Source organism: Candoia aspera, chromosome 16 (genome assembly GCF_035149785.1).
Source record: "Candoia aspera isolate rCanAsp1 chromosome 16, rCanAsp1.hap2, whole genome shotgun sequence".
Taxonomy (NCBI): Eukaryota; Metazoa; Chordata; class Lepidosauria; order Squamata; family Boidae; genus Candoia; species Candoia aspera.
In genome coordinates this window covers 6,135,724-6,160,561 of record NC_086168.1, presented here as the reverse complement: position 1 = coordinate 6,160,561, position 24,838 = coordinate 6,135,724, and the positions used below count along the sequence as shown (strand labels likewise).

At 48.2% G+C, this 24,838-nt stretch overlaps 1 protein-coding gene across 3 annotated transcripts; it reads right to left on the bottom strand.

Annotated features, from left to right (window-relative positions):
- Positions 1–983: 983 nt before the first annotated feature.
- On the bottom strand, positions 984–23,604 carry GOLGA1 (golgin A1). Of its 3 annotated transcripts, none has more exons than XM_063316115.1 (24): positions 23,496–23,604; positions 19,556–19,834; positions 19,070–19,160; positions 18,180–18,254; positions 17,010–17,107; positions 15,696–15,728; positions 15,116–15,244; positions 14,084–14,253; positions 13,306–13,417; positions 12,652–12,747; positions 11,663–11,788; positions 10,843–10,938; positions 9,543–9,617; positions 9,336–9,431; positions 8,958–9,107; positions 8,606–8,701; positions 8,043–8,120; positions 6,822–6,924; positions 5,998–6,158; positions 5,149–5,307; positions 4,397–4,456; positions 3,397–3,543; positions 2,680–2,766; positions 984–2,159 (listed from the first exon to the last, which is right to left on the bottom strand). In XM_063316115.1, the coding sequence occupies exons 2-24, from the start codon at positions 19,688–19,690 to the stop codon at positions 2,079–2,081; spliced, it is 2,454 nt and encodes an 817-aa protein (XP_063172185.1). In that variant the 5' UTR covers positions 19,691–19,834; positions 23,496–23,604; the 3' UTR covers positions 984–2,078. The 3 variants fall into 3 exon arrangements, with proteins under 3 accessions (XP_063172185.1, XP_063172184.1, XP_063172186.1); XM_063316114.1 differs by having other exon boundaries at positions 8,958–9,110; positions 23,496–23,603; XM_063316116.1 differs by lacking the exon at positions 12,652–12,747 and having other exon boundaries at positions 8,958–9,110; positions 23,496–23,603.
- Positions 23,605–24,838: the final 1,234 nt, after the last annotated feature.

Genomic DNA, 24,838 nt, shown 5'->3' with positions numbered 1-24,838 from the left:
AGGGAGCCTGATTTGTTCTGCGTCCGACCCCGGTTCTTCAATCAACGCTTGCTCTCTCGGCTTTCCAAATCAACTTCGTGACTGGATAGTGCCACCAAACACTTTTGGCTGTAGAAATCTCGGGGTTTTGGCCAGGCTGGTGCTGCGCTTCCTCGGATCAAAAGCCGGGATAGCTTTCTAGTAGCCTGCTTCCCGCGATGGCTCAACAACTCCAAAAAAAAAGTTTTTTTTTTACAAAACAAAAGCAGGGTAGGATTGTAATATCCCTGATCCTGGAGAGGAGCACAGAGCCAAGAGATGTTGGCCCAAAAGTGGCTGAGTAAGGACAAGATAGTGTGAGACACCAGAGAAAGCAGCAATATTTAATTATGCCACCAGTGTGATGTTAAAACCCTACAAATGCAGTGGGGCAGGTCAAGGTTGAAAGAGCCACTTTGCAATGATAGCAGAGAAAGGACAGAGGGATTTGAACAGCCTGCTAATGGCAGGCTGGGTTTTTCTCGGCCTTCTCCCATCAAGTTTAAGAAGTCAGATTCCCTTCCCAAGGACGCAGGAGAGCCTAGGCATCCAGGAGGGGCCTCTTTCCCCCGCAGCCCCACCAGGTAGACACCTGGACTTCCAGTCCTAAGGAACCAGCACAAAAGGAACAAGCAAAAAGATCAATAATTTAGTCTCAAGGGTTAATCAAAAAATGTATTGCACCACAAATTAGGTCTCTAAGCCATCACATCATAGAGTCCGTTATGTACACAGAATGAATGGCCTACCCAGGGATCCACAAAGGCTTTTCTATATACATACTCCGGGGGTAGTTACGTTCTTTCTGTACAAGGAAGGAAAAGTGCATTAGTTGCTACAACACTCGTTCTTGCTCTGCCAGCTTACAACAATTCAACCGAAAAGCTACTGCAGGCTCTTCCCTAGGAGGCTTCTGTACAGAACGCCTGGACCCCGGCTCTCGGAGATCCGGCCAGCGTTCCACATTTCGCTCTGAATCTTCGTCAAGGTGACCAGCATGACCGTTTCTAGCTGAATTTTTCTGGCACGATAGCTGGTAAAGATGCTGTTGCTTAGCAATGTGCAGGAAGTAGTGGCACAGAACCGCAACTGGCAGTCTTAAAGAGTTGCCTGCTGCCCCGTTTAGATCATCTCTAAACACGCTGGTTAGTAAAAACACGGCAGTTAAAGGCATGGCTTCCTTTCGGTTCCAGGAAAAAAACACAGGTCCTTAGTTCTGCCGTTCTAATGAGCCCGTTCTACTAGTGGTGAATGTGCCCATCTGTTAAAAACAGCCATGCGGGTTTATGTAAAGGCTTTCTTCCTGCTAAGGACGAGAGTTCCCCACAATTAGCCTGCCACCGCTCCTCGCCACTCGCCACCAAGCAGATCCTACCACGTGTAACGCATAAACCTGTCAAGGGGTTATGATTTGGGTGACGCCCAACTGAGCATGGTTTCCGGTTCCCGCTTGCAAAGCAGGTGCCGAAACCATTCCCCTTGAAAACACACCTGTTTTTAAAAGCTAGAGCACCGTGAAAGCCCATTTAAAAACATTTTTTTTTTCTTTAAGAAAAATAAAAGCTGGCCCGCTCTGTAGAAAGTTGAGCTAGTTCCCACTGGAAACCTAGCACGCCATCTCCAGCTTTGATTGAGCGTATCGACAACCGTTCATGATGTAGTGCTAATAAGCTGGGGGGCGGGGGGCGGCAGAATGTAGCAGTCTAGGAAGGCAAAGCTGCTTTCCACCCCCAGAAGACTGCACGTCATCAGGAACGATGCAGGGGCTGAGCACCCACATAACCCTGTACGTAGCTGGAGATGTTCGTCCCCACAGAAGCCAAAAGGCACCTGAGTCTATTACCAACATCACCCTTTCATTCCACAAAGCTGGGGCAAAAGAGGCCCCTTTTACAGATCAGCTTCGTAAACGTCTTCCCCCAAAGTTCACGGTACGCAAAATACTGTGGTCACCGCAACCGACCACCTCGGTTCTCAGGTGCACCTTTTCATGGAAAAAAACACAAACCCCACAAAACCCAACAACCAGAGGCGAGGCAGCAGGACGTCCTGGCACGGCTTCAGGACCACGTCATCCTCGGATTTGAGATGGAGGGTCGGATGCTGCCTTGGGGAAGCGGCTTTGACCCAAACCAGGACATCTGGAAGAGAGGAAGACCGGCCAGAATTAGGCACTGAATTGCTCAGCAGCTGGTTTCGCTGATTCTGCGAAACCGCCGCCCTCATGCCTGTGAAAGAAGACAGAACAGTTTAGTTTTATCTGCTTGGGAGCCATCCAAGGGGCAAAGGGGCTGGACCAGGACATGGGAGATGGTGAGATCTACTCCCTGGTTGGGTGACTGTGGGCCGGTCCCTCTCAGTCCAACCCACCTCGCTGGGTTCTTGTTGGGAAAACAGGAAAGGGAGGTGTTACGTAGGCCGCCTCGAGTTGTACAAAATAATGGATCTAGATCACACAAAACCACCAGCGGGGACTGAAAACAGTCACAAAAGCAAAGCATGGCACTGAGATGGAAACGGTGTGGCCCACCCTCCTTTTTAAGCATGCAAACTGCCTCTTCTGAGAAGCGTTTTGAGAAGTGGCAGAGAAAGCTCGGTGTGCGGCTTGGGACAGACATCGCTCCACACGCGATGCATGATGAAAGCGTGTCAGACCCTTACCTTGTACTCCAAGGTTTCCTTGACCATGTTTTCTTCCTCCGGAGAGAAGTTGAGCAACACAGACAAAGCCTTGATCAAATGCAGGGCCTGAAACACCACAGTGACCAAGTCGCAAAAACGGGACGTTTTAGACAATGGCTGTAAACTGGATCGCTGAAGCCAGCCGGAGACAGCTGGCCAGAAAAACAGTGCTTAGTGTTTAAAAAAAATCAATCTCTCTCCCAAATTTCCAGCAGAGGTTGGCAGAATCCACGGGTGATTTTTCATGTATGTAATTTCAAGATGTGCAAAAATTTAAAGCAGTGTTTCTCAACCTTGGCAACTTTAAGATGGGCGGACTTCAACTCCTAGAATTCCCCAGCCAGCTAATGCTGGCTGGGGAATTCTGGGAGTTGAAGTCCGCCCATCTTAAAGTTGCCAAGGTTGAGAAACACTGACTTAGAGCAACGTCTTCCAATCTTAAAATCTCTTACTGACTTGGAAAGTCTAACCTTACTGCTAATGTTCCACCTTGAAGCATGCTGTATGTTTCTAATACAGGTGCTTTGTCAAGGCGAATAACCGATTTTCTTATCTAAATTCAAACTGGCCTTTTCTCACTTCTTTTAATAAGACATTGGAAAGTGTATGAAATTCCTACCCTAAACACAATACCCCCTGCCCAAAAGCCATGAGGATAAACCAACAAGATCATCAAACCATTTCTTTTTTCCTTACCTCTGATTCCCGGCAGGACATAAATTTTAGCACCACGTGCTTGAGATACTCAAAGTTTATCTCCCGGGAATCACTCAGGTCAGAGTTATTTGTTACAGTCAAGGCAGTTGTGGGCACTTCAGGGATTTCACCATCAGGTCGAATTTTCTGAAAGGAGAAAAATAGCACCAGGCTGAAAAGCAAGACCAAGCCGACTCACGCGCGGGTCACACAGCGCCTTGTTTACCGGTTGTGTCAGTCTCCAGATGGTTTTCAATGTAAGGCCCCTACACCATCAAACGCTGCACCCAGAAAACCCCAGTGTATCAGTCTACATAAACCATGCGACAGAATTAATTACATTTGTACTCTGCTCTTCCACGAAGTGGTTCTTGAGACAGTAGAATATGCTGTTTCTCAACCTTAGCAACTTCAAGCTAGCCGGCTGGTGGGCGAATTCTGGGAGTTGAAGTCCACCCATCTTAAAGTTGCTAAGGTTGAGAAACACTGGCTTAATATAAAATACCAGCAAAAATGCAAGGATCAAACCAAAACAAGTATGAATCAAATCAGAGTAATCAACATGTCTACTTAGTCATCTGTCTCCCTAAAGTCACCAAATGGGACGTCTCTTCAATTCCTGCCAAATGTGATTGAGATCTTGGTGGATCAGAATGGAGGCTATCTTCTCAGGACTTTAAAACCCAGGCAGGCTAACGGGGAACACAACAGCCTTTTGGATGAGCAAGCTGCTTGACCGATAGGGCCTTCCACCCTGAAGTAAACTGTGAGATGGTGGTGTTCTCCTTGGTCTAAATGTCCTGCAACCAACCCTCTTTTGGTGGCCACGGTCCGTGCGCTCCCACCAAAGCCAAGGAGAACCAACAGATATTCTCAGGCAACTGGATATTTTGCGTGGATATGGATGCTAGGGAGGAACGCAAGCTCACGGTGCTGAAGCACGAATGCCACGATGCTAGTTTGGTTAGTTCAAGCTTTATTCAGAGGCATCTATACTCACAAGTTCTTTCTGCAAGGTCTTTTTAAGCTCAGCCATTCTCTGCTGCAACTGTTTTATCACCTAGTGGGGGAGAAAGGGAAAAGCTCGAGTCCCCCAGCCTTCCAATTATATGCTCCCCAATGAAAGCTACTGAGCATTCCTGAGCACCTTGAGGAAGGGAACGGGCAAATTCATGGCCAAAATTGCTATTTTACCTGTGGGAAGGAGAGGGCCACTCTCCCACCGTTTTGGAGTAGTTGCCTGCCCAAAGATAGCTTTGAGTGAAAACAGATCCAGATTGGGTGGCATCTAGGCTAAGTTCCCACCAGCGAACTCCTAAAACCAGGTTCACAAAATACAACGGCTGTGCTCACCCTCCAAATGTGGTTTAACTACAACTCCTGGCTGGAACAGCCATGATGAAAGAAGCTTGGAGTTATTGTTCATTAAATCTGGGGCACACAAACGCTCCACCCAGTAAGTAGGAAATAGAGATTCCCTCCCAACTTTTTTGTTTTTTGGTAGGGGGTGGAAAATTCCAGGACATCTTGCCAAATATTTGTGATTCTATGCAGAAATGTAGCAGGTACAACCAGCTTCCCCCGTAACGCCAGAGGAGGCTCTTCAAGAGACCCTCATTATCTGGGGTCTCTGTGTTTGCAAAAGAGCCCATCTGCATTACTCTCGGAAGCAAAGCAAGGGAACCAATGAGACCGGTGTCGGAGGAGAGGATGGATCAGAAAAATAGGTGCAAAGGGAAACTGAGCCCTCACCTTGTTTTTTTCTGCAATCTGCTGCTCCAGGTCTCTGTTCTCCTTCTGCAGTTGGATGACGTCTGAGGAAACCAGTTCTCCATTGGGCTCAGCCTCCCCGTCTTCAGAGAGATGCAAGTGGTCTCCCAAGGCCATAGAGGCTAGTTCTAACACAGCAGCCTGGCCAGCGAGAAGAAGGAACAGAGCTCAGTCATGCTGGAGGAGATCCAGAAAGGGAAGCTGGGTGTGAACTCAGTTGCAACACCAGATCCATCTTCCGCCCAGCCTGCTCATTCCAACTGTGCAGAATCGCAACCTCCATCATGCCAACTGGCACAGCCAAGGGAGGACACCAGGTTGAGAAGGCAGGTTCATGACATCAGACCAACCAAATGGCTGATAGAGGGCAGCATCCAGTGAGCTACACTATCGTTGGGAAGTCCACAAAGAGGACTTCCCTTGTCACTCCCTACCCATAGATGGGTTTAGGGCTGTTACAGCAAGCCAACATGAACACCAGGTCCTCCGTGGGTTCACCTAAATGTCCTTTCAAAGCCATCCATTCAGCAAAACGGTATCAAGCCATGCAGTGTCGGTAGTCTCAAAGCAGCTCCTAGCCAACTCTCAGGTGGAACAAAAAGGAGCTTTCTGGACCAACCAAGCTGGGTGGAATATTCCACTGTGACCTTCTAAATGGCTCTGGGAAGTCTCCAAGCAGGGTATGAAGGCAGTTGCTCTCTAGCTTTTCTTCCACTGCACTTTGCCAGAGTGTGAACCAAAGTCACACCACCCCTGTCCTACCAGCAAGATCCTTCAACCCGTTAAAGATACAGGGCAGAAGAGGAATCCCTGTGGATTAAATTTGCTCACTTGCTTCTTGCTGGCCAGCAGGCATTCTTGCTGTTCCTGGAGCTGCGCCTGGAAAACCTCCAGCCGCTCCTGCATTGCTGCTTCCTTCTCCGCGGCCTGGCCCCGGCATGACTCGAGGCTCGACTGCAGCTGATGCACCTGCAGCAGAAGCAGGTCATGACCTGGGGAAAAAAAGAGACACAGGGAACAGGGACTGATATTCTAACCACTACAGCATCTCAAAGCATCCCTTAGATTTTTTATCATTGCATTGTTCTTCGTTCCTGCAGCCCATGAGCAAACAGAGCTCCACGGCCCTCAGAGCTGGCAACTCTCAAGCTGTTCTGTTTGTGCCAAGAGTGTCCCGTCCCACAAGCGGGCTGAGCTCAAAATGCCCCTAAGCACATCCGAGAGATGCCCCAGTTATTATGGAGTGACGATGGCCCCCTTTGTTGGAATGAAAGAGAGGAAGTGTTTGGAAAGCACTTGGTGGTCCGAAAGATGGGTGCCTTGTACGCCCTTTAGGAGCCACGCTTTGAAGTTCTAATTCAGGAAGGTGAGCTCTGCTGGAAAGGTCCTCTGCCCTGAAAACTGTTTTTCCTCAAAGATAGCACATGGCGTAACTACCCTGGATGGATGGATGGATGGATGGATGTAGAGTAAACAGTAAGAACTGTTTCCAGTTTAAGATGTTCACAAATTTAAAACCTGGATGATGCTAACGATGGTCAACGCTGCAAGCTAAGATGGAGCTGCGTGGAAGTGAGAAGGCAGATACAGAAAACGACAGGTTTTGAGAGGACCAAGAAAATACCCTCTCTGCTGGTGCTGGGAAACAGTCTCACCTTGCCTTAAGGACTTTGCCTCTTCCTCCCGCTTCAGGAGACTGTCTGTTGTGCCCGCAATCTGTTGGTCCTTCTCCTGTAACGACAAGGTCAGATCTGCAACCTGACCCCCCAGAAGAAAAGGTCTGTGAGTTGTCAGAATGGGATGCCCATTTGCGTCTCCCCAGTTCACAAAGACTCTAATCTCACTCAGCGAGGGGCCACCGAATCTATCTTCTCCCCAGCACCCAGACGAAGCGGGACCAAAGGCTAAAGGTTTTCCAAGTTTCCCTTGCACCTTTCACTGCAAAAACCATGGATCCGTGACAGAACTGAGTCTGATTCCCTGAAAATGAAGCAACGGCCTTCACTTTCTGGATGAACTTTATGCCTCTCACGGCCAGCAGATGGCATTTCCAAAAGCACCATTGCTTTGAACAGGAAGGTGAGGGAGATGATAACTCTGAAGCCTTTTTCTATACAACAGTGGAAAGAAGCCTTGTGCCATTCCCCAAAGGAGTGGCTGCAGAGAACTTCTCTTCTCCCTTACTGTATGAAAAAGCATTTTTCCCCAGCTACCACTCTCATTCGTTCATTCGTTTGTTCATTCATCCACCTATATGCAGTTACCCAAGGACCCCAGAAAGATATTCGGTACCCATCCAGCAGCTGCGGGATTAAGGGCTGAGGAACTCTGGGTATCGTAAGTGTGAGTTTTACTGATGGCTTGTAAGCTCCCATGAAAGCTTGGTTTGACTTAAAGTTACCTGATTTAAAAATAAACAGCAGGTTTCAATACTTATTACCCAGAGCCAAAAGAGAGGGGGAGAGGCATTTGTTTTACTTCTTCAGTTGCCCAATGATTTGTCTAAAGATGGACCCCTGCGCCACAGCGGGGACTGTCTAATTCCAGGTGGGGACCCTTTAACTGTTACCCTCTAAATAAAAGGATGGGTTCACAGAACAGCTTTAGGAAAACACAATGGTGCACAAACTTTGCCCAAAGAAATAAATTAAATCATGGCTGAAGAGGAGGCTCTCATTCATGCTATGGGCTAAGAGGCTGGCGGAGTTTCCCATAAGTTACCCAACCTCACTTCAGTCTAGCCTAGTGATGTGTGAACTCTGTCAAAAAGTCTTGTATGGAGGAAACCCAACTGGTGGAAAGGCTCCAGACGCAGCCTTTTGAAGACAAGCAATCTGGACAAAAGGGCCTCCTCTGAGCCAGGACAGTGGCTGCACCTGTTGCCGCAGCGCCTCACTCTGCTTCTGGGTCTCCTCCAAGGCTTGGGTGATCTCTGTGTTGCTGCTCAGTTCTGCCTGCAAAGGAGAAAGAACTCTGGTTAGAAGACAGACCATTCCCATCCACCGCAGACAGGAGGGGGACAAGATCTCCTTCCAGAAATGTACCCAGTTTAAACCAGGGGAGGTGCTTCCCTGATCCCAAGTATCAGAACTCTCAGGGTTGGGCCACCAGAAGTCTTTGTTTCCCCTCTCAGATTAAGTATCTAGATATCTAGGTAGACAGACAGGCGGACATGGATGGGTGAGTGAGAGAGAGGAGATGGGGATGGATGGATGGATGGATGGATGGATAGGCAGATGGATGAATGGGTGGGTGGGCAGACAGACAGATAACTTCAGTCACCAAGCAGTTGATATTCTTATCCAAGGATAGATCCTCCCTCCGGAGGTTGGCAGAGAAAGTAGCATCCCAAGGGTTTGGGGTCAAGGACCCCAAGGGCACAATTCCCGCTGGCACGCTGGACGTGGGCACCATTACGATTAAAAACCTTGGCCCCTACCTTGACCCTCTCCAATTCAGACTCTCGTTGCCTTACGGAACCTTCTAAATCTCTGCACCGGTCTTTAAGTTTGGTGTTCTCTTTCTCCAGCTGGCTCTGCGCAGGAAAAGGAACCAACACATGGAACTGCCTGGCCGAAGAGCATTTCTGCTCTTCACGCTGGCCGAGTGTAAAAGTGGGGGGACCACGCTCCTCAAACGCTAAGGGACGGGAAAGAGTTTGGGGAGGAGGCCCTTCTGGGCTCTTATCCTCCCTCCACACGATCAAAAGCGGCAGCCTGGGTTGATGATCTGGGTCACAGAGGGCTTGGAAACCGAATCAGCCAGAAGACCAAGAACGGAGGAGTGCTCACCGAGTTCTGCAGGGCAGCCCCCCTTTCCAAGTTCTGGGCCGCTTCAAGGGCAGCAACCTGTTCCTCCAGCTGCCTTACTTGCTCCGTCCACTGGGACCGCACCGAGGAGAGGCCTTCCTGGGATCTGATGCTCTCCAACTCCAGATCCACCTGCTGATGAGAAAGGAAGAGGTAAATCTAGCACTCCACAGGGAAGAACCTGAGACCAAGGCACATGAGAAGGAAACCAAGTTCTATGGAAGACGCAGGGCAAGACTGGCCTGTGGACCTCCCTGAGGATTATTTAACTTCAGGCTGAGATGAGATCCACATCGCTTGTTCTCTCCATCAAAGCGCTACTTATCAAGAATCATGTTCTGAGCCACGTCACGAGCTTACCAACTTTTGGATCTGCGATTCTTTATCCTTGAGGTCATCTTGGCTCTTGGCCACCACCTCTTTGGCAAGCTGAAGGGCCCGTTCCAAGTCTTGCAGCTGCAAAAAACGAGGGGCCGCCCTTTCTTTGGTTACTGCCCCTTCAGCCGCTCCCGTCTCTGCCTCCCGCCCTGGAAGGGGACTGGGAAAGGGGGAAACTCCAGCACTCACTTGCTGCAAGCTGCTTTCCTGAAGGCTGCGGATGGATTCCTCTTCGGCGGCCAACCTGCAGTTCAGCTGACTGATCTGGAAAGCCACAACAGCCTGCATGTGAGCTTCAGCTCAAGGAAGAGGGACGGTAGATCCCCGGAACAACCTCGGACAATTGTGTGGCTTTGGGTAATACGGAAAATGAAAGCTCTCACATCATGGTCCCTCCCTGCTTCTAACCCCAGAGACCTTCTCCCTGGAATTCTGGTAGCTTTTCTACTGATGGGGAAAACTCAAAATGCCGTTCTTTCCATCCATAAAGGCTGAAGTACGTCTTTGGAGATGCTCTGCTGGCTGACGAGGACCTTCATGCGCACACAGGACCTTACATCTTCCCAAGATCCATTTGAAATGCTGCAGCAAAGAGGTCTTCAGCCCTCAAAGCCTCCTACTGGCCTCCAAGAATCTAAAATCAGTCTGAGCAAAGGCAGCCCTGTACATGCTCAATGAACCTCACAACTCCAAATATGTCCGGAGCAAACCAGAGGCACTCGATACTTCCTGTTTAAAATTAATCTCTTGCTTTGACCAAGCCATGAAGAATTTCCCCCAGAAACATGAGTGATGTACAGGTAGTCCTTGACTTACAACCATTCATTTAACGACCGTTTGAAGTTACGGCGGCACTGAAAAAAGTGACTTGCGACCAGTCCCCACACTTACGACTGTCGCAGCATCCCTGCAATCGCGTGATCTTTATTTTTATTATAGCCTTTGACCAGCCTTTACAATGAAAAAGAATGGTTAAATTCACCAGTACACTGTCAGAAGAAAACAATAAAATGATAAAACAATGTATCTAATTAAACATTTTGCGTAATTGTATGGCTTAATAAAAATATGTAGCCACCAGTAGTGTGAGTGACGAATCAACATCCCTTAATAGGAAGTAAATGTAGAATCTATCGGTGTGACCCACAAATTTAGAAATAATTGGAGAGATCAGAACACGCCTTGGGGCGTCATAAAAAGGACACCATATAAGGACATGGGCAAGAGTTTCATTTACGATGACTGCAGTGTCCTGGGGTCACGTGATCACCATTTGCAACCTTCCCAGCTGGCTTCTGACAAGCAAAGTCAATGGGGGATGACCGTGGCAAAAAGGTCGTAAAATCGGGTGTGACTCATTTAACTGTCTCACTAAGCAACGGCAGTTCCAGTCCCGATTGCGGTCGTAAGTCGAGGACTACCTGTAATCTGTTCCTTTCCTGCCCATCAACACTCTCAGGCTGGCGAGAGCCATGTTGCCTGCCCTTACCTGAGCCTCCATGAGGCTTATGCTCTCCTTGTGACCTGTTTGGGCTGCCAGGAGCTCTTGCCGAGTGTCTTCCAGGCTCTGCTCTAAAGCACTTTTCTAGAGAGGTTGAAAATGAATAAATGATTATCGTATATGTGCTACCCCTCAGCAGTTGATGGTGAACCAACCAACAACACAACCCGATTAATAACACTAAAGAACACTCATCACAAAATAGAGCTTGTACAAATCAAATCTGGGAGCACTTTATGCCTTCTCCCACACTGTCTTAGTAATGCTGTCCAAAGGTGGATCAGCGAATTCAGCATGCCGGAGGTATTGGACTTCAACTGCCATAATCCCCCACTGGAATAGCAAAGGATGATAGGGCTGCGAAGCCCAACTTCTGGAAAGCAGCGAGCCGAAGGGAACGGAGCTGATCAAATGAAATTTGCAAAAAGGGAAGGAAGGAGTAGAAAACTTGAACTCAGTTTCTCTCCGTTGATTCCTGAGATGCATCAGCCCAGGCAAAGGCACTTCCTGCTCTGTCAGAAAGAAACTGTCTTCTGTATCTCAAAGTTGATGGAGCCCAGAACAGATTTCCAACAGGAAAAGGTAATTATTAGTCCACGTGGGCCTGGACAGAACTTGCCTGGGCTCTCTACAAGCTGGGTTCACTTGAGGTGGAAAACCAGAGCATTCTCAGCCTAACAGGTTCCTGGCTAAGCGTCGTGGTGGGAGAATCGAACCCTGTGGAGTTTGTGGAATTGAGGCCCACAAAGCTCTCTCGGTGCCCCTCCTCAGTCGCCTCTTCCCGCTGCCGCGATCGGGCCCCACTCACCTCTCTGAACAGCTCCCGAAAATGTTCGTCCCCAGAGAGGCTGCCTTCTAGCCGCTTCTCCAAGATGGCTACTTTCTCTTGCAGTTGGCCCACGAGCTGGGTCTTCTCCTCCACTTGGGCAACCATCTGTTTGAATACACAGATGAGATGCTTCACTTGCTTGGCAGCCCATTTGCTAGAGAGGCTGTCGGGCAACCTGCCCTACAAGCAGGGGTCTCCATTCTCTGGCCTGAAAGAAGATTTGAGGTCATATCGGGCCTCTTCCTTCTGCAAAGCAGAAGAGCTACAACTTCTCCAGGGGTCTGTTTCTGTTACAGGTAGTCCTCAACTTACAACCATTCATTTAGCGACTGTCCGAAGTTATGACGGCGCTGGGAAAAGTGACTTATGACTGGTCCTCACACTTATGACCGTCACAGCATCTCCGTGGTCGCGTGATCAGAATTCAGGCGCTTGGCAACCAGCATGTATTTACAACAGTTGCAGCATTGGGGTCACGTGATCACCATCTGCAATCTTCCCAGCTGGCTTCCAACAAGCAAAGTCAATGGGGAAAGCCAGATTTGCTTAATGATGTGATTCACTTAAAGACCATGGCAAAAAAGGCTGTAAAATTGGACATGACATGCTTAATGACCACCTCGTTTAGCGATGGAAATTCCAGTCCCAATTGTGATCGTAAGTCGAGGACCACCTGTATCTCATTCTCCAATGATGCCAGGTATGACTCAATGGGATGCCCTGGGCATCATCCCAAGCATGAAAGAAAAAGAAGCAAGGCATATGCAAAGCACATCGGAGAATGAGAACAGCAACCACTAAAAATCCACAGTGTTTTCCACTCACACTTGCTCCATCTATAAATACCCATTTTGTCTGTCTAGTTTGCGACCCCGGCCCTTCCTTGGGGCCCAAACCTGCAGGAGAATCCTTACTCTAGAAGTCCACTTGCTCCTGATTTTTAAGGCCAAATGGCTGGAGGCCTCTACCTTCTGCCTTTGCTCTTCAAATTCCAGATTCAGAGATTCATGTTCTCCCTGCAGCATCTCCAGGAGCTTTTCCAAACTAGAGGTGGCACACTGAGTCTAGAAGGTTAAAGGAAAAGGTCCTGGAATCTAATCTGGAGCATCTGGGATGGCAGCTGGCTTTAAGGCACACTGAGCTCCATACGCAAGAAAGCAAGCGACTCCTCGGTGGTCACCCACAGCGTTGCCCCTCAACTGAATTAAGCTGTTGCTGCAGAACCCTCTGCACACCCTACCCGTACCATGATTCCCACAACATCCTGACCACAAGCTGCCCAGCCCTGTCATAGCTGGTTGTGCGATCCTAACCCCAGAGAGAAGAGGCCATGAGAAAGAGAGGGGAGACTTAAATTATTAAGTTTTCCCTGACAAAACTCAACAATTCCTCCCAGCCTTCTATCTAGGAGCTGCAAAAAGCTGCACATCACTGACTGAAGAGCTTGTTCACATATTATCCAGCAGAAAAGTAAATTTGCTGGGAAGGGTCCCCTCGAGCAGAGCTGGGGCGCCCCCTCCCTGCTACTTTGAGAGGGTTGGCAGCAATGGACATCAGGGTGCCAGCCTCAGTGGAGGGGATCAGAAAGGCTGCGAAGCAGCACCCAGAACTTCTCAACATACGTTCTGCAGATCTTCTGACAGGAGCTGGTTGTAGGCTTGCAGCTCTTGGCTCCATTCTTCCAAGGTGGTGATCTTGTTTTCTGCACTCTCCCTGGCCCCTTTGAGCTCATCCCTGCATTAAAGGTAGGAAGAGAAAGTTTGACCCACAGATCAAAGATCAAGTTCAGAAGCTTGAGCTCAGCTCCCTTCTGTCAAAGTCCAAAGCCTGGAGATCTCCCTGTTCCCAGCCAGAAGGAAAGCCTTTCCAGAGAGCTCAAGTTCAACATCAGATGGGGAATCAAATAGGGTCACCCTCTCTCAATCCCCTCGGCCCACGGAGGAGCTACTCGAGACAGCCAATGGCCAATGTCCAGAGGGAACTGATGACATGCCAAATACAGGTGTGTTTTTTTCATCTGTAAACATCTAAAGAGGCAGGAGGAGGCAGGAGTTCTATAGTCAAGGCCATAATACGTTCCTTCAATTTAGGTCTGGAAGACTTGTTGGCCAACTTCTTGCTGAAGTGTGACTCCAAAAATATGATACTCACATCCAGTTAGGCTGCTGGTGGTCATGCATCTGGCCTGTCCACTTAGGAAGCTCCATCCTGCCTGAAAGGCTGATCCTGAAGGAGCCACAGAGACTCGGCAGCCCCACTTCCCTCATTGCTCTCTTCTCTGAGCAGATGTAGGGATTCCACGTAGTAAAAGTCACACCTGAGTTGGTGTGATGACCCAGGACCCCATCCCAATCCTCTCCACCTATCTCAGGCAGCTCAGGTGGAGGGTACTTCTCCTACCTTTCCATTTCCAGGTCCACCTGCTGTTGCTGGAGCTCCTGAACCTCTCTGCCCAGGCGCGAGGACAAGGCCTGGGAGGCCTGCAACTGCTCCCGTGTTTGCAGCAACTCCTGGGTGGAGGATTCCAGCTCTCGCTCCATCCGGGCCCGCGACTCTTCCTTTTTCAGAAGCTAGATTTTTACAAGGAACCCATTTAAAAGTAGAAGAGGCTTAATACAGGGGTTCTCTCAGCCCAGCATCACTGGGGCATAAGAAAACCCGCCACTCAAATAAATTGGGGCAGTGGGAAGGATGGATAAATGGGATACCTTAGAGGTTTAGGCAGAGTTCAGGTCAACAGATGATTTGTCTTTTGACTAAAAGGCAAAAATCCCACCACTAAAGTTAAGAGCCAACCAGCAGCTTAAGGACACTTGCCATCCCCAGGCAGAAAAACACCTGCTTGAAACCCTGAACAGCTGTAATTAGTTGGTGTAGACCAGTATATCTCAACCTCAGCAACTTTAAGAAGTATGGACTTCAACTCCCAGAGTTCCCCAGCCAGCCTTCTAGGAGATGAAGTCTACACATCGTAAAGCTGTCGAGGCTGAGAAACACCGGTGTAGATCAATGTAGAACTAAACATTTCAATTGGATATAAGGCTGCTTTTTCCTATGTATTACCCTCAGATGAATGCTACAATTGGGGGGGTGGGGGGAGAATGGGCATGCAAAACATGTCTTCCAAATCATTCTGAGCTTGAAACTTTTCCAAACAGCTGACCCCAAGTGTTTTGGAAAGGCTTCACACGCTCAACTGGAGGCTTCAAGGGGATCTGCATGCCAAACGGGGTGGAATGAAAGTTTTGCCCACCCCTAGGGAAAAAAAAAAGCAAGATTCAATGTAGCACTGAAATCAGTAGGAGATAAAGTTTATTAAGAGTGAGCCTGGAGCATCTGGGACCAGAGGCCAGGGCTCCATCAGCGACATGGAAGTCTGGAAACTCAGCCCAGATGCCCCAGCCTGGAAGATGGTGCCCTGGCAAACCTCACCATGTGCTTGACTTTTGCGAGCTCCTGTTGTTGAAAGCCTTCCAGTTCATCAATCTCATCCCTCTTCTGGAACAGGTTCAAACTCTGCTCTCTCATTTCTTGCAGCTGGGCTGAAAGGGTTTTCCTCTCCTGTTTAGCAGCCGATGCACAATAAGGACCACCACCACCAAGAACAACAACAAAACGTGTTAAGGAAGGACTCAACTTTAGGGCAAAACTTAACCAGGTTTGAAGAGATGGAGAGAGAGGGAGGGGGAAACCCCTGCAGATGCTTAGGAGCTGGAAATCCAGTCTTACAAGACACAGCATTTCAGAAGGCACCTGCAAAGATCCGGGGAGAGCCACCAAGGCTGATCTAGCCCTCTCTTGTGGGCCACTTGGAAGCCCAGCCCTTCGACCCCCATCAGCAACAAAACAAAACTTCTTTTGGTCTTCCTACAGTGCCTCTTAGAGACACAGAACTCCACCATCTGAGCCCCCCAGTGTGCATGAGGCCCCAAAGGCCTTAATTATGGCTCCCAAGAACCTCCAGAACCGACAACCATTTTTGCCCACGCTTGGTCTCAAGCCCACTCCTCACCTTTTCAAGATGAGACAGTTTTTCCCGCCATTCCTGGGAAAGGAGAAAGGGACAAGTCAACATCAGCACGGCTACGCTGAGCGCCAGCAAGCAAGAGAGGCGCAGTGGGAGGGCTGCCTTGAAGGACTCAACAAAGCAAGGGACAAGGCAGAGGCCAGCAGCACCCACAGGAAAGAACTTCAACCCTTAAACAGCTGCTCTGACATCATGAAGCAGCAGCAGAGAGAGAGAGAGATGCTTTTGTTACATCACAGAGAGGCCTCCTTTCTTAAAGGGATAGTCTTTGAGGGAAGATGCGTTCCCACAGGAAATTATTATGGAATTAAAAGGGGAGGTTTCTCTCCCAGGACAACTCAGTGCCCCAAACAAGGCGGTTAAAAGTCCTAGGCAAGCATTCTCCTCTTGAATCGGCAATTATGTGCTATTAAGAAACCCCAAAGGTTTCTGAGCATTAAAGCCTCAGCTGCGTTTGGTTATTACAGGCAGCCATGGATGCCATTACAGGAGAGGCCTTTCCCTCTTTCAAAGGAAGGGAACAAAGTGATGCTCCTGGATGCATTTTGCAGCAAGCCTAACCTGCCTCTTCGCCCTCTCTGTGCATATTTGGGGAAGGGCAGGAAGGAATGCCGCAGTCCCAGACTTGGACTTCCTTGCAAACCACTGAGACATCTCAACCCAATCAGCAAGAAACCAGCGTGAAGCTGCTTCCAAATGCATTTTGGAATAATGAATGAAGTCAATGGAGGTGAATCAGAGGGCAAAGCTGCCTAATCTGGGGCTGGATAAATTGGCAGCAAAATACAAGGGGCGTGATGTACATGCAGCTCTCTCATTGCAACTGTGGAGGGAAATGCAGGGGAGAGGAAACACCCAGTCAGAGCTCAGCCAGGCCAGGAATGTGGGCTCTGAATATTGGAGTGAGTCCTTTGTCTGAAGCAATTTATAAACTCCCAGAGAAGAGGTAGTCATCACTCAGTGAAGACACAATGCAAAAGTAGCTATCACAAGAAATTAGAAGTTGACAGGCAACACTAGGAGATTTAAATTGGTTTAAGCAGCCCTGGTAAGGAATAGAAATATAAAAGACAGGACTCCGTAAGCATAGAACTGTTTAAAAATTATTACTTTAATTGCAAAAATAAAGTGGAAATTCGACACATTTGCCCTGACACCTACATGGCCATGGTTAGACAGGTTTCTGAAGTTTTCCCTGGGAGGTCACAGGATCCAGGAAAATCTGTGTCTCCCTTGAATGATTTTGGCCCACCTTCAGGGTACAGCATCCTGACGCCATGGATTTCATGGACAAGCTACCTGGTCTTTTTTCTCCAAGGCCAAGGTCATCCCTTCTGCCATCTTGGCTATGCTGGTCTGGTGTGTTTCGTTCTGCTCCTGGAGTTTCTTCATGAAGGCTGTGGGCAACAGCACAAGGCATGAGTTGTAGTGAAACCGGGGCCATGCCTGAATGAAAGCTGAGACCCACCCATCAGGGAAAGGCTGAAACTGCCTTGCCAGAGTCAAGCTTTCAATCCACAGTCCAATATTGTCTTTTCTGACTGGCAGCAGCTCACCAAGCTCATTTTTGCCCACATCTGCTCCCCTAAGATTTTGCTGGGAAATGCAAAGCATATACAGGTAGTCCTCATTTAGTGACAACTGGGATTGGCAAAATGGTCGCTAAGTGACACCGCGACTGTGCTGATGACCCGACTTTGGCTTTCCTTTGCTTTGCTTTACAGACCTGTGAAGGTCATAAATGCAAGGACTGGTCGTAAAGCACCCCTTCATCACTGTCATAACTGCAAACGGTCGCTAAATGAGGAATATCTGTATTCTATCACTGGTATGTTGTTTTTCCATAAGGTAGAAGAATAGGAGTCCTTTGAGAGGAGAGATTTGGGGCTTCCACTGCCCCCATTTTTCCCAAACTGCTGACCCTTGGTTAAGTCCTTCGCCGGCAGGTCCTTTTCATAATGCTAAGTCCTTTTTTGGCTTAGCATTATGAAAACGAGGTTTAGACTCTTCCCATTCACCACTTCTCTGGCACGCTGGATTTGTTTCAGGGAAATCAGTTTCAAAGCCAGCAGCAGGCTGTCCTTGCTTCCAATCTAGAATTAACAGCCCGAAGCTGCAGAGTGTGACATGAGCCCTTGTTGTGTTAAATCACACTTTGGCTCCAGTGTTCCCTGACAAAGCATTTCGTTTTCAAAATGCCTGACAGTAGAGCTGTAATTGCATTAAACACAAGCTTCAAGGGGCAGTCTGTGTTTAAGCAAACAAATCCTATCCCGGGGAAATAATACTGAACTCCTGCATGTCCTTTCAGAGTGCGATGTATTTTATACAACTGAAATAAACCGCAGCCCGGCAAATAAGCAGCCTCTAAATCCTAGAATGATACTGTCAAATGCTACATTATTGTAAAATTCTCCTTCTGAGGTTTCTAATTCTTTATCAGAGGGGAAATAAATGATGGGTACGTACAATCCTGATGTGTCTCTAATGCGTTTTCAAGCTTCTCCTTGGTTTTCTGCAGGTTTCGGACCCGTTCAGCATAATCTTAGTGGAAGGACGGGACGGCACCAACCAGTTATGGACAGACAAAGGGAAAAGGAAGGAAGGAGAGATTTTAAAATATGAATGAAAAGGAACAATGATTTTATAGTCTGGGAATCACATCTGCCAGCCTCCTCCAACCCACCAGGCTAAGAGCAATAAAGATATCACCATTATTACTGCACTCTAAATAGGAAGGCAGACGAGGCAGAAAGGAGATGGAATAGATTCGCCAGTAACACGGAACCACATTTTCCCCACGATGCAAGAAAAGGGGTGGTTGATTTTGAAAGCCCCCCCGCCCCCAGCAACAGCTTCTAGTCCTTTGGAGCACAGCAAATCGCAAATAGCCCTTTCAGATTTTCCAGCAGGGATTCCCTCCCCCAGACCACCCGCTACTTCATCACACAACAGGAAAGCAGTTGCTGAGTGTTGTGTGGATTTTGAGACAGAGCTAAGGTAGAATAGTGGTGAGGGAGCTGGACTAGAACTGAAGCCATGGAAACTCATGGGATGACTTTGCACAACTCACACCCTCTGACTGGCCTCACAAGGTTGCTACAGGGAGAGAAACGGAGGTAGAGGGGCTATATAGGCAGTCTTGAGCCTCTGGAGGTAAGGTGACATACAAATCTAACCCACAAACACACACAAATAAAATAAAGTGGGCTGTAGACAGTAAGAATGTCCACTTGCAGGAGTGTAACGAATAGGTTGTAAGTCGTTTTTTTCAGCACCGTTGTAAGTCTGAACCATCACTAAACGAATGGCCCTTGAATAAGGACGCCCTGTAGCACCCAATACGACAAGAAACATACCAGACAGCTTGACTTCCAGCTTCCGTATCTGTTTGTTTCTCCGAAACAGCTGAGACGAGAGATCTTCTCGGGAGCTGCTTCCATCAGATGGCTTGGTAGGTAGAAGAGACAGAGATACATTCAGATTTGTTTCTGGAATGGACCAGCCTAGGATGTTTGTACATTTCAGTGGCAAAGAGGCTTGGATCCTGCCCCACTCCCCCTTATTAAAATAAATTCTAAAGGACAAGGGAATCAACTCCTCATGGACTAATCGAGGACTAAGTAGGGAAGAATGCACCAACCCATTTTATGTTTTTACAAGCATCCTCAACACACCAGCTGAGCCCTTTGTCAATGTTAGGAAGCATTAATCACGCTAAGTAATACAAGCTGTCTTTCAAATGTCTTTTTATTCTCCGGGCTTTAACCACACGGGACTCAAGTTGAAAAAAGTGATCTTTGGCCTCTGAAAAGGTGCATTTGAACCCCACCTCTGACACTTACAAAATCATCCCCCGAGTCTGCTCCTGCCGACGTGACGGATTCTTTGCTGATCGATCTGGGCATTCTGGCTGGCCCCCCGGGCCGGGGAGCAGTAGCTGCCTCATCAGCGATCTTCTTTTTCAGTTTTGCAAACATCTTCTTCCAGCCAGGAAGCCTGGTGCTCAGAGACCCAAAGGCCCCAGTTAGATGGCCAAGGCCCCCAGCCAAGGACTGGAGGAATATTTCTCTTCCATTCAATCAGTTTCGCTCCCTCAAGGGGCTCATAGTCAAACAGGGCTGCTACATTAAAATAAACAAAGGACACTTTTGGACACTGGGCAAAACAATTACATATGCATAGATCAACGTATCGTTGGAAATCATTTTAAGACCATGAATCCATACATGCAGTAATTGAAATCTTTTTGACTTTAGTCCTCGTCCTAAAAGAATTTTGTTGACTGTAACCAGTTTAGCCAATGTTGTGCATGCTGGCGTTCTAAACCAATCCAATTCTTTACTGTTCCTCTAATAATCTATTTTGTCCTAACCAAGTATTTCAGTCAGCTGTTTCGACCATTAAGGATCTCATATTAAATTAACACAATACACATTCAGGTAGGATAGCTTAAAAACAAAAGAAAATCTGTTAATTTAGGGCAAGAAAATGTTCCGGAAATATCCCACATCACTGCACTAAGGGCTATTTGTGTAGCTTCTGCCTGCCACTACTTTTTTATTAAAAGTAGCATCTGGATTGACTAACAATCCAGATAAAACAATATATTTATAAGTAAAACCGTTCAGCTCATTAAACACTCATCTTTACACTCATCAATTAAACACTCATTAGTTGGAAACACCTCACTAAGAAAAATCTGAAGGTACTTGAAAAAACTCATTGGAGGGGAATATTTTTTAAAAGTGGCTTAAAAATTGCCCCATGGGTGTATCTTAGTGGCAGTGGAAAAGAGGAACAAGCATCAAACTAACTCCCATTTGGCTGGCTTGGAACTTCACTCCATACTTATCTCACAAATCAACCTCTTAGATCAGCAGTGGAAGTGGTAGAATATCATAATCAATGAAACTTGTTCCAGATATCAAAAAAATTGCAGTGTCTCAGCCTTCCCCAACCTTTCCTCAATCATCATCCCCTGCCCAAGGAAAACCATGCTGGCTAGAGATAATGAGAATTAAAATCCAACACATTTTGGAAGGCACCAAAACAGGGAAAGCCGAACTAAACCATTCATACGCTGTCAACTTGTTCACCTGAACTGAGCCAAAGATACACATTTCTAAATACTTTCCAGTTGTTTGTTTCTGTACAGTCAACAAGAAAAAGAAAGGATGTACATTTATGACAGGAGGTAAAATCCACCCAGGATCCGGTTTTATGACAAGGATCCAGGTTTTTTACAGTCAAGGGAGCTACCAAGGCAGAAAATCGCAAAAAGCATTAAAATATATGGAAGTTATTACTGTATACAGGATTGCTCCCTCTCAACGCCTCTGACTTTGCTGGCTTGGGATGTCAGAGGGATTCTGGCCACTTAGGTGCACTGGGAGGCAATAATGGTTTAAACAGCGAAACAGACCTACCAGTGCAAGATACGTCAGCTGAAGAGTCTTCCCAGCAAGCATGTAACTATAAGCTTCTCATGGGCTCAGGCTATCTGAGACCAATGTATCAAACAACGATGAATAATTCACTGGGTTCCTGGCAACTCTGCAAAAGCTGTCAGACACTAAATCCTGCCACTCTGAAATAATGATCTTCAAAGTCTCGCCAGCAGCGATCAGAAGAATTTTGAGGCAGTCATATAAAGGAGCACTTTTACTACCGTACTACGCTAAATACTACCATATCAAGACATTTCTTGGTTTTTATTAGGTATAAAGCACAATATTGAACACTTAGGAAATATCAACCATTAGTAGCAGGAATGAAGTCTCTCGGGAGATCACAATCCCCAACTTGGCAGCCTTGTCTAATTCTGAAAGCATTAGAACTAATGGGAGCAAGAAGCCTCCTTCCTAATGCCTGCAAATGCACTCAGTCTCTCTTATAACAGCACTGCTGAAGGAAATCAGGAACAGTAAGCAAGATGGGGGGGGCAGTGAATCTCAAATAAGTTCCTGATGCACCTAAGATTAAGAAGATTGTGTCAGGTTGTAGCCTATCTTGGCCAAGACTCTGTAACCTCTGAATAATTAGTTATGCAAGTCTGGGAAATGGTTATATCTAACCTTAGCTTTAGAAGTCCAGACAGCATCTAAGACTCCAAGCAAAGCTTAGTGTGGTCCAGAGAGCAGAAAATTCAAATAGGATACTGAAAACCCACTTGAGCATAAAGCTCACTGTATAACCTTTGCACCAGTACCTATTTCTCAGCCTACCTGACCTCAACAGGTTACTGCATTGAGGCAGTTAAGTAAGGAAGGGGAAGTGGCTCAGTCCAATAAAAGAGAAAATCTAAACAACACTGAAAGTTCATCTATTTATTTCGGGCCCCAGGCCAATGACTGGACATAAAGCAAAATGAAAGCAGAAGGTGGGGGGGGAAGAGAACAGAATAATCAGAGCATTGGACCCCTTACTTTTTCGTCAGGCATCCAGATTATGTCCAGCTTCTTTGCTCTCCTCTCTCCACATATTTTTGCTGCACCATTTGGCACGAAGGAAACTTACACCGCATGATAAATAAGATAATCTTTAAGCCACCCTAACACCAGCTCTTTGGCTGTGTGTGTATGTACGTATCTGTGTGTGTGTGTGTGTGTGTGTGTGTGTGTACACACAGCAACCCTCTTTTCTCTCTCTCTCTTTCTATAGATAGATAGATAGATATAGGTATGCACACATCAACCCTGAGGTGTATGTATGTGTACAAACACAGCAGGTGATGTCACCTAGTGTCATGTTCTCCGTTTCAATGTTCTGCATACATCGTAACGTTTCACATGTCACTCTCTCGCTCCGTGTTTCCTTGTTGGAAATTTCCAGCCCTGCGAGGCTGTAATCTCTGGAATGCATGTTTGGGTTGGTGGCTTTCCTCAAGGTTGCTTTCCCAGGCCGGTTTATGACGCTGGGTGGCATCTGGCATGGGGTGATTGCTACGATGGGGCGCGGGGCGGGGTTGGACTGAAGCAACAGTATTTGATTTGTATTTCGCGCGCTTTTGCTTTATTCTCAGCTTTGTCTGTATCTGCACACTATTCCTTTAATAAATCAGTTATCTTAAAGCCCGGGCTTGTGAGACTGAGTATATTGGAGTAGGCAACCATTACACCTAGTCAGGTAATGCAAGGTCTGCAAGCCAAGGGCCCAGCTCAGAGAGCACCCAGGACTCCCCAGTTCAACCCTGAGCTGCAGATGTTGTCTTCTATTGGTGTGTGTGTGGGTGTGTGTGTGTGTTTATATATACATATACACACACACTCATACACACACAAACAGCGACCCTCATGTATTTATATAAACATACACATATACACAGCAACCCATGTATGTATGTATGTGTGGGTGGGTGGGTGTATACACACAGACACACACTCATACACACACGCACGCACAGCAACCCAGCTAAAGTCACACAGCCGCCGCCCTCCCTCGCACAAAGTGGACCGTCCGGTTCAGGCCGCGACGGGGGCCGGACCCCAGGGGGTTCGCGTGCTGCAGGGGCCCGATCCACTCCCCGGGAGCCACCGAAAGGCCGGCGCGGCAGAAGGCGCAGGGGCCCAGCGGACGAGAGGGCCCAGGAGGGGCGCCCCTTGCGCCCCCTTCGATCCGGCGCCCCAAGAGCCGAAGGCCTCCGTCTCCCCTGCCCGACTACCGTATTTGCCCTAAAAAGAAAGCCCTCGGGTCCCCACGCGGAGAAGCCTGGCTACCGTAATCCCCGGACAATCCGCGGACCAGCCGAACGCCCCCGACCCGGCGGAAAGAAAGCGCGCCTACCTCCGGCTGGGACGACCCGCCGGGCAAACAGGGCGGCCTACCGGGCCTCAGCCCCGGGGAGGAAAGGAGCGGGGCGACGGAAGACGCCGCGTCCCGGCCCCGAAGGCGGGAACCCACCAGCTGGTCGTGACAGCGGAGACACCTCAGCCGGAAGCGGAAGCGGAGTCGAGTCCAGCCGCCGACGGAAGTGACGGAAGAGGGAGAAAGGAGGGGCGCTCGCAGCTGGCGCAGGTTGCAGGGGGAGCGGCTGGGGAGGCCGGGGAGGCCGCGCCCCCTCGCGTGATAGGGAGGTGGAAGGGCGGAGGCGGGGCATCCGTGCTACGTCATCCTCGCCCTTTGGGGGGCGCCTGTGGCTGAGGGAGCGAGCTGCGCGAGGGCGCCAGGTTGCAGGAGGGCTGGCTTTAAGCACGCGCCCACCTCCTTGGCCATGGCTTGTTGAGCTGAGTTCGCGCTGCAGCACTAACCCTTATCGGCAAGCCACGATGGCCGGAGTCATGCATCCCGCTCAGCCCCCCAATCAGTCAAACCACCTTATGGTTTAAGGCAGGGTTTCTCAACCTCAGCAACGTTAAGGTGCGTGGACTCCAACTCCCAGGATTCCCCAGCCAGACTGCTGCCTGGGGGATTCTGGGAGTTGGAGTCCAGCATCTTAACACTGCTGAGGTCGAGAAACCGCTGCTTTAGGGAGATGGGTGGATCATCCAATGTGGACCTGGCTGAGTCTTGGGGCACCTTAAAAATGTTGCCCATTTGCATCACCCTTAAACTCAGAGGTGTTGAGGTGCATCACTTTCCTGGGCTGACCCTCCCCCCTCTTCCCCTTAACAGATGTTAGACCCTTGAACAACCCAACAGGTGTTATTTTCCTGTAGCATCTACCTCTGCAATGCTTACATTTCCCCCCTGCTTCATCCATACCCTGGAAGAACAGATAAGTTTGGGTGTTTTTCTCAGACTTCAAATCCTTCGTAGCCTGCAAAAAACGAATCTTTCCAAGCCTGGAAAAGCTGACCACAAAGTATGTATAACCAAGGTGGGATCCTTCTATTCTCCCATCATGATAACTCAGTTAATCTGTTGACCATCTGGATGTCATCTGATTTTTAATTTTACAATTTTTACTAGTATTTAATAAAGGCCATGTCTGCACTGTTAGAAGACCTGAAAGACCAGGATATGGACAGGTCATCATGGAGAGAATCTGTCCATGTGGTCACTAAGAGTCAACACCAACTTGATGACACATAATAACAACTTAATAAAGTACAATGCTGATGTTAGACTCAATAGTGGCTGCCTTATATAAACACCCAACCTGGTTAGTGAATTAATCCATCTCCCTG

Excerpts from the sequence above, each read along its gene's own strand:
- GOLGA1 (XM_063316114.1), bottom strand. The coding sequence starts at position 19,690 with ATGTTTGCAAAACTGAAAAAGAAGATCGCTGATGAGGCAGCTACTGCT. Across the intron at positions 10,939-11,662 it reads TTCGGGAGCTGTTCAGAGAG|AAAAGTGCTTTAGAGCAGAG; the intron begins GTGAGTGGGGCC and ends CAACCTCTCTAG. Across the intron at positions 9,618-10,842 it reads TAAGCCTCATGGAGGCTCAG|ATCAGTCAGCTGAACTGCAG; the intron begins GTAAGGGCAGGC and ends GTGGCTTTCCAG.